We start from the raw sequence: 9,314 nt of genomic DNA on the forward strand, positions 1-9,314 counted from the left end.
CCCAACTCGGTAGGTGTACAGTAGGGCTTTTGGGTATATGCCTGGTTGCTGTTAAATTACAGCAGTCTTATATGTCGTATTTCAAGGCACAGTTACCAATGAAATGTTTGTGTTTAAGTTAGTGGGTTAATGTTGATTGTTACAGACTTCCTGAGTAGGTTTCTTACTAACGGTTGTTCGTTCTTGTAGCAGAGCTAATTCATGTCTTCTTGCACCTTGGCACAATTTGTTTTCTGTAATCTTACTGTTTAAAGTCTCTAACTAGTCTGTACTAATTATTTGACAGCTAGGAATTGATCACATGAGGGAATGGAGAGACTTTTCTGACTGTACTTGGACCATCTCTGAGGATGAGTAAACAGCGCTTTTAGAACAATTTCATAGCTATATCTGTAACTAGGTGACTTTCCTAAAGCACGTTAAAGCTTCTGAGGCCTTAAAGCTCTTCTGTGTACCTGCAGGAGGACGCTCGTGATCTGGACGCCTATATGTTAGCCAAATCTTACTTTGACCTAAAGGAATATGACAGGGCTGCCTATTTCCTGCGAGGCTGCAAGAGCCAGAAAGCTTACTTCTTGTATATGTACTCCAGGTACCTGGTAAGATGGCAGGGAAAGTCACGCTTCAGCACTGAGCTCCTCTGCTCCCCACCCCTCCACTGTATATAGCTTTTTTTTTTTTTTTTGGCCTGTTCTGTTCCAAGTGGCCACCTAGAAGTCCAAATGATGTGTCTGGGGGGAAGGGAGATAGCGGTCTGCTTTTTAGAGCTATGAAGTTTGTGAAAACTCATTTTGCATGCTGCTGCTAGCATTGCCCCAAATATAAGGAAAATGCTGTTGTAACGTGGTCTGGGCTTTCCTTTCTTTTCCACAGTCAGGGGAGAAGAAGAAGGATGATGAGACCGTGGATAGTTTGGGTAAGTGTGTGCTGTCAAGAAACAGAAGATGATATAACGAAGCTTCTAGTGATGCCTCTTCATATAAATCATATTGGTTTTGTTGCTTTCCCCATCATTTTTGGATAATAGTGTGCTGTAACATGATTTATTCTCTGTCAATTCGTTGGCTTAATGCAGGTTACAGATTTTCATCTAATTAGTTCTTCTCTTAAAGTAGATCATCAGACTGATTTTTAATTTTTTTTTTTTTCATAAGAGGAAAATAATCACAGGCTGGAAAGCCCTCAGGTCACGCCAGTGATGGTTCTGAACATACCCTAGACTTTGTCATCGCTGTGGTAAGATCCTTGGATCGATCCTTTCCGCTTTCTCTTCGTACAGGACCTCTGGAGAAAGGGCAGGTGAAAAATGAAGCTCTGCGGGAACTGAGAGTGGAGCTCAGCAAGAAGCACAAGGCACGAGAGCTGGATGGATTTGGCCTTTATCTGTGAGTGCCTGGCTGTGTTTCGGGCGTGCCCCTGGGCGGGGTGGCCGTGCTGCCAGCCTGGTGCTCTCTGCAGGTACGGCGTGGTGCTGCGCAAGCTGGACCTGGCCAGGGAGGCCATCGACGTCTTCGTGGAGGCTGCCCACGTCCTGCCTCTGCACTGGGGAGCCTGGCTGGAGCTCTGCAACCTCATCACAGACAAAGAGATGGTAAAGCCTGGGGGATGTCAGGATGTGCCAACAAATTCCAGAGCTTAACCTGCTTCAGTAACCAATGACTCACATGTAATGATAATATGTATGTAATGATAATTCATATACAATATGAATTCACATATAATATGAATATATTCACATTATAAATTATGTTGTTAAAAAGTTTCTTCAATTGCTTGTCAAGCTGTAGCTTGAGAATCTTTATACAAGCAGGGCTAATTTCTTACCATTTCCCCACAAAGTGGTTTAAGAAATGGTTAATTCACATCTGGAATAGTTACTGGCAGAGTTCCTGCCTTGTCACCTGAAAGCGATTCTCCCGAGATGACACCTTTTTTTCTTAGTCTAGCTCTAGTTCCACAATTACTGTGCACTTTTGGTGGCCTGAAAGGATATATAGAATCATTGTTTCTACAAACAGCAGGATAATGTGGGTGTTCTTTGTCAAATACAAAGCCACACATAGGACGTGAGCTGAACTTGGATATAAAATCAAAATAGATGGGGTTTGTGTGGTGTTTTACGACCATTCCTGGAATTCTTCAGTCAGTTCTGACTGATAGGGTATTTAAAAAAATAAAGGTAGCACAGAATAGATCTTTACTGATTTATGGAAAAGGGGAAATGCATTTTTCATTATTTGGAGTCTATTCATTTAGTATCAAAAATAGTGATGATGATGATGATGTTCAAACATAAGAAGAAAGTACATCTTTCAAAGAACTTGTGAATTTAATGAAGAAATAAGGCCAGGGGCTGAAGCAGAATCCAGGTGCTGTCAGATTTGAAGACAGTTCACTGATTGACCAAATTAAATGGCTTCCATTCTTCTGCAGTTTCATCAGTCTCAGGAGTGGATTTGGAGTGAGTAAATAGAATTAGATGGTCCATATCATGCTGCTTTGCAACTGGATGTCTCAGTGCTCCTTTCCTGTTTAAGTACTCTCAATTTATAGGCACTAGTCAGTCTTTCCCTCTGGAAGAACATGATATTATTTCATTGTCTTAATACTGCTCTTTTGCAGCTGGTGTAATGGTTTAAGAAGGAGATTGCAGGAGAGCCTCCTACCTCAAGACCATTTGCTAAACCACGGGAGGGAAGATAATGGGTGGCTCTTAGAACACTACTGATTGTCATCTCTTCCTCCTCTTCTTTGGTTCTTGCTAGTTGAAGTTCCTGTCCTTGCCAGATACATGGATGAAAGAGTTCTTTCTTGCACACATTTATACAGAGCTGCAGCTGATAGAGGAGGCTCTGCAGAAGTATCAGAGTCTCATTGATGCAGGATTTTCCAAAAGCACTTACATCATTTCTCAGATTGCAGTTGCCTACCACAATATCCGAGGTTAGTAACACTTTATTATTAGGAATGAGCCTCTTAATGAAAACTGGGCATTTATAGTTCTCCAATCTGCTGTTCTTCAGATATTGACAAAGCTTTATCCATCTTTAATGAGCTAAGGAAACAAGATCCTTATAGGATAGAAAACATGGACACTTTCTCCAACTTGCTCTATGTAAGGGTAAGCACTCTGTCTGTTGCCTGTCCAGAGTGACAGTATTTATCAGAGGTATGTCAAACTCTGCCAAAGCAGCTGGTGCTGTCTGGTCTCTCTGAATACAGACTTTCACCTTCTGCTTTGGAACTCTGAAGTAGATCCCTCCTGTGCGTTGCTAACTGCCTAGGTTTTCACTGAAACTGTAACATGCTGCTGTTCTCATTGCTTCCATGTCTTTGTTACTAGAGCATGAAGCCCGAGTTGAGCTACCTGGCTCACAATCTCTGTGAGATAGACAAGTACCGTGTGGAGACCTGCTGTGTGATAGGTGAGAGCTGCTCTGCCACACGCTCCGGCTGCAGGCTGTGTGGGGGAGTCCTGGAAGCACCTGTGAGAATGGTCAGCCAGCAAGGCTACCAAAATCACCTCGTGAATGTGGATTCAGGCAGCCTAAAAAGCAGATTAAATGACAGGAGTACCTTTTTCCCTCATTTCTTTCTGAAAGAGCCACTCTAATGCTGTCTGTGCAGAGAGGAGTTGAAGAAATCATTATGAAGACCCATGTAGTTGATAATCCCTTTATAGTCTTGAAACCCCAATGGAAATAGTTGCATCTCAGAACCAGGAAATTTATTTATGAGATCGTGACATAAAAGGGCAAGGGGATGGGCTCTTAACTGATTATTAAAACTGGAAAAGGATTGACCAGAGCACTGGAGAACAGACTCTATTGCATGTTTTGAGGTTTGACTCACATCTGCCTTTAATAGGACTCACTGTAATTTAAGTTAGCAGGTAGTAGATAATACCTCCTCCACATATTTTTTTTTTCCCCCCGTTTCTCTGCTGTTTTGGGGTTTTTGTTTTGGTGTGTTGTGTGTGTGTGGGTTTGCTTGTTTGTTCATTTGGGGATTTAAAAAAATTTATTTAAATATTGTGACTTCCTGCTTTAGGGAATTACTACAGCTTACGTTCCCAGCATGAAAAAGCAGCACTATATTTCCAGAGGGCCTTGAAACTGAATCCTCGTTACCTGGGAGCCTGGACACTTATGGGACATGAGTATATGGAAATGAAGAACACATCTGCAGCTATCCAGGCTTACAGGTATCCCCATGCACTGCACAAAGGGTGTTTGCGTCTGCGTGCGTAAGGGTTGAAGGAATATCTTCTGGTTTTGGTAGCCCTTTGCTGAACTGTCTTGATTTTGGTCCAGACTCTTTCTGACTAGTTCATCTCCTTTTTTTGACAGACATGCAATAGAGGTGAACAAAAGGGACTACAGAGCATGGTATGGCTTGGGCCAGACCTATGAAATCCTCAAAATGCCCTTTTACTGTCTCTATTACTACCGACGGGCCCACCAGCTCAGGTAGGGTTGAGAACAGCCATGTTCATTGGTGCTCATTCTGATGTGGTTGCTAGTGGCTAAGGAATTTACACACAGGAACCAAGTTGGGGAAGGGAGAAGAACATGAATGCTATGTGATATGTGCAATCTCACTATTCCAAATCCTTTTATTTGTATTAGTTAACTGTTAACAAGTGCTTTGTCAGTTAAATGCTGAGTATGAGTGGTGTTTTGTGCAGGACAGAATGACAGTCACTGCCAGGTGTAGATTTTGTTGGGTTTTTTGCCCTCGCCCCCATCTCCCCCACCCTGAGATCAGCTGGCTGTCCATTAAACCACATTTAGGAGTTGCTCTTTTACAGACCCAATGATTCCCGTATGCTGGTTGCTCTAGGAGAATGCTATGAGAAACTCAATCAGCTGGTGGAAGCTAAAAAGGTGAGAACTGATGTGTGGAGTAAGACATGAGGATGTCTCCCAGGACACTGGAGTCACAGCAAAACTGTGTAGCTAAAACACATACAGCATGTTGTCAGCAGCTTACAGAAACCTTTTCTGTGGCAGCTAGTTGAAGTTCTGCTGCAATGTAACCAGAGCAGCTAGTAAATAAAAAGCTATCTACAGGTGATGCATGCTCCTTTGTTGGAAAGCCATGTAGTTGTCTGTTTCTAACTTGCTTGCATGAGTCATGAGTAATGGAGTAATTTTTGTGGTGTGCTCGACTGACTTTTCTTTCCTGGCAGTGCTATTGGAGAGCTTATGCTGTGGGAGATGTGGAGAAAATGGCACTGGTGAAACTAGCAAAGTGAGTATGTGTTGGCACTGAACTGTCAGTGGTGTTACATGCAGCTAGCACTTGGATACCTAGTGATAAAATAATAAATGTAAAACAAGTGGAGTTGCTGTTAGGTAGTATTACTTTGGCAGCTTTGTAATAACCCAAGTCTATAGGTCTGTCGTGACTGCAAGTTCTGGTGTCCAGCTTCATCTGTAAACTTCCCTCAGGAAAACTAGAGAGAATTATAGTGTAATGTGGGTTTCAAGGGACATCTGAATCCTGAGATGATTTGAGCAGGCAGTGCTAGCAATTGTATTTCTTGTCTTGAAATTTAAATCAATCCATGATGGCAGATGATACACAAAATGGTGTATTGACTGACTTTTTTTGGTAAATTTATTTCCCCATTATATGGTTGTGACACTGGGAAAGAGCCTAATGTGAAATAAATGTGAACACTGACATCAGCACTATGAAGTGGAAAAAAGTGAAGGAGAAGGAAGAGGGCAAGCGACAGTTGAAGCTGCTGTACAAAGACTTTTGGGATGTAGAGGGGGAAGGAGCACTGGAGGAAATAGCCAGTTAGAACAGGATGCCAAAATGTAACAGAATAAGCCAAGGTCCCTGCTTTGGTTGTCGCTGCTTCTGGCAGTTAATGTCTGACTGGATCCCTTCCTGGTAATGTAAATATTCTGGCGCTGGGTCATCTCCTTCCTTGAGGGGCAGCACAGGGTTCATGTCTTGCAGATTCTCAAGGAAAAGGCCTGGCATTTAGTTCAGGTCCTTGACAATGCAGTCATCTTCCAGTGGCCCGTTTTTCTCCTTTTCTAGGCTGCATGAACAGCTGAATGAATCTGAACAGGCAGCTCAGTGCTATATCAAATACATCCAGGATATCTATTCCTGTGGGGTAAGAGAATACCTTGGGAATAAAAGGAAAGGTAAACTTGGTGTACAGCTGTCTTGGAGGGCACTGGGAGGTGATGGCTTTTACCCCCCTCCCTGCAGGAGATAGTGGAGCACCTGGAGGTCAGCACTGCCTTCCGTTACCTGGCCCAGTACTACTTCAAGTGCAAGCTGTGGGACGAGGCCTCGGCGTGCGCCCAGAAGTGCTGCGCGTTCAACGACGTGAGTGCCTCTAAGTAGCAGAAAAAATGATGTGTTTTATAGCTTGCAGCCTTACAGAATGCCAAACTATTGTAATTTATACTGCTCACATACTGAATTTGGGCCAGAAACCACTCATCCCTATGTGTCTTGTTTTCAGACTAGAGAAGAAGGGAAGGCCCTGCTGCGGCAGATCCTACAGCTCCGCAACCAAGGAGAAACGTCCTCCACAGATATTGCTGCTCCCTTTTTCCTCCCTGCATCACTGTCAGCCAACAACACTCCCACACGTCGTGTCTCCCCACTCAATCTGTCTTCTGTAACACCATGAGCAATGCTGGTGCTTCTAACCTGTGCGCTGGGTGCGACGTTGCCAGTGGGGCTTGCAGCCCCTTATTTCTTAGCAGTGAGATGTCTGCGTGCATTGCTGCCCTCCTGTGAAGGGCAGGAGTTCGTGGAGCCCACAGCTGAAGGTGGACGTGCCCCAGCAGGCACAGGTGCAGTCTATGTGGAAGTGCCTACGCTGAGATGTGAGGATCTGTGGCACTCCTCACCGAGTCATTCCAGTCTGAGGGCAGACACATTCCAATACACAGGATTACTCCACTCTGAGGGATTGGGAAGAGCTTGTCTGTTTGAGATAAAATATATTTGAGTTTGATTCTGCCCTGCTACCTCTGGTCTTTACTGAACTTCTTTGGGTGACCTTAGTGGTATCATTGCTGTCCGCCTCAGAAGCTGTTACCTGCCTGGCTACTTAAGGACTTCTGCTTGTCTTGAACTACACAGATGTTCCACTAAAGCAGTAGATAAAGGGGCTTACATATAGGTGCCCTGTCTGTGTTGAATTTGAGATGTGATGTTGGCACTGGGAAGTGCTGGAGGAGTTCCAAGTAGCCACAGGTGCCAGCTGGTTGCCATTTTGTCTGCAGATCTGGCCGATACTTCGGCTTTCAGTAGAAAAGGGGCCAGTCTGATAGCACAATTAAAGAACTAATGGTAAAGTTACTGTTCTTGGGCTTCTTTATGGTGCAGCTTTCATGTGTACTGTAGCAAATGAAACTGGATGAACTGTAATGGCTTTTGTTAAGGACTGACACTTCTCTGGGATGATATGGTTCAGGGGGTTCCTCCTTGCAGGGCTGCTGCTTGCTCCTGTTCACACATCCAGCAGCTAGTAAGGCTAAGTGTGAATTTCAGAGGTGCAGGAAATGGCCACAGGCTACAGACATGACCATAAATGGGGAAATTGGCGTAAGAGGACGATGCCCTTGCTTAAAAGAGAAACCACACAAGTGACCTGATCCTGTTCCTAGTTGCTTAAAGTTCCTACTGGAACTTAGGTATGTGCTTTCAGTGACTTCAGTTCACATTCTCTGGTCTCTCCAGTCTGCCCAGGATCTTAAGTTTCTTCAGTATCCATGTCTAGACCATGGGTGTCTTGTTCAGCCTCAACTTTGGACCTAGGGTACCTGCAGTTGTTGGGTTTCTGCCATTTGTTGGCTACTCCCAGTTAGGGTTGCTATCGGAGCATACATGTATGTACATAGAGTAAGGAGCACAGTGCTACAAAAACCAGGCAGCAATAGTGCTTGATGAATAAAAGGGCAGAACACACGCTGGTGATGCCTTGTAACTCAGCCAAAGGTCACTGCTCAGCAGCCTCCTTGCATGCTGGTGATGGCTCTTCTCCCTGCCCCTCCCTGTCATCACTTCCCTTCTCCCTCTCCGTGACTTAGAAGGAACAACCAACAGGTTGGGATCTTACACTGACCTGTGATCTTGGACAACTTCAGCCAAATCTCCCAGTGATATTCAGTTATGACTTGTAAGTGATGCAAACTGGAGGTCTTTTTAAAAATACTTGATGTTTTGTATATGTTTTGGGTTATGAATTATGAATAACCAATTATTAATATAATCATGCATTATGAATAGTCTGCAGATGTTCATGCTAAGCAGGCTCCAGTTTCCTCAGGGCTATCCAACAGCGCAATCTCCCATTGAGCTTTCTAATTGATGGAAGTTTTCCTCAGGAGGAAATAGTCCACCTTTCAACGGGATGTTTTTTAATGAAGAATGTCCACATGATGGTGCTTATAAAGGTCCTGCATTAAATCCAGTCTCCCTGTGGCCTGTCTGTAAGGATTCAATGTCACCAGGTCTAAAGGGCGGCGTGGCACTGACCTGTCACCATGCACCCTGCCTGCCAACTTTCAGAGACACTTCTCTGGACCATCAGTGAAACCTGATTTCCCTTGATGCAAGGGATACTCCTTCCAGATATATTCTACCTTAAATACTCACCTGTAAAAGAAGCAGTAGGGTTGAGCAATTATGTCCAACTGTGAGTTTGTAATTTTGTCCCCACTGCCCCCAGCTTAGACGAGGCCCTCAGTGCCAAGTTCAGTCTGATGGCAGTGCCCATGGACGTGTCTACCATGCCACGTCAGCTCTGGAGGTGTGGCAGTCACTGGGGATAATGGCATGTATTGCACAACGTGGGCTCATCTGTAAGGACTAAGAAGAAACCTGCAGGTCAGTTGGGGTTACCTGCTGTTATAAAACTGACAGTGTAACGGGAGGTCTTTTTTTTTTTTTTTTTTTAAAGTGGCCTATTGCTGTATGTGAATCACAAGCTCATCTGCTAGCCTTGTAGTGTCTTGTAAACCTGTAAATCACACAATGGTTCTCCTTGGAAGACACTTACTGTCAAGTCAACCATTCCCCCAGCACTGCCAGGTCACCACTAAACCTTGTCCCTCAGCACCACATCTCCAAAGCTTTTAAACCCCTCCGGGGAGGGGGACTCCACCACTGCCCTGGGCAGCCTGTTCCAGGGCTTGACAACCCTTGCAGAGAAGAAATTTTTCCAAATATCCAGCCTAAACCTGGTGCAACCTGAGGCCATTTCTTCTTGTCCTGTCACTTGTTATATGAGAGAAGAGCCCAACCCTCACCTCCTCCTGTCAGGAGCTGTG

General features: G+C 44.4%; 1 protein-coding gene across 1 annotated transcript; it reads left to right on the plus strand.

The window, feature by feature from the left end:
• Nucleotides 1-461: 461 nt before the first annotated feature.
• On the plus strand, nt 462-6,664 carry CDC23 (cell division cycle 23; the record flags this gene model as incomplete). The annotated part of the gene is made up of 14 exons (XM_008937946.1): nt 462-599; nt 874-916; nt 1,280-1,385; nt 1,459-1,591; nt 2,766-2,943; nt 3,024-3,121; nt 3,344-3,425; nt 4,051-4,204; nt 4,350-4,469; nt 4,811-4,886; nt 5,192-5,253; nt 6,058-6,136; nt 6,235-6,354; nt 6,494-6,664. Coding segments are annotated over 14 exons (1,560 nt in total), but the record flags the coding sequence as incomplete, so codon positions are not given.
• Nucleotides 6,665-9,314: the final 2,650 nt, after the last annotated feature.

This window comes from Merops nubicus, unplaced genomic scaffold, assembly GCF_000691845.1.
Source record: "Merops nubicus isolate BGI_N331 unplaced genomic scaffold, ASM69184v1 scaffold22023, whole genome shotgun sequence".
Classification (NCBI taxonomy): domain Eukaryota; kingdom Metazoa; phylum Chordata; class Aves; order Coraciiformes; family Meropidae; genus Merops; species Merops nubicus.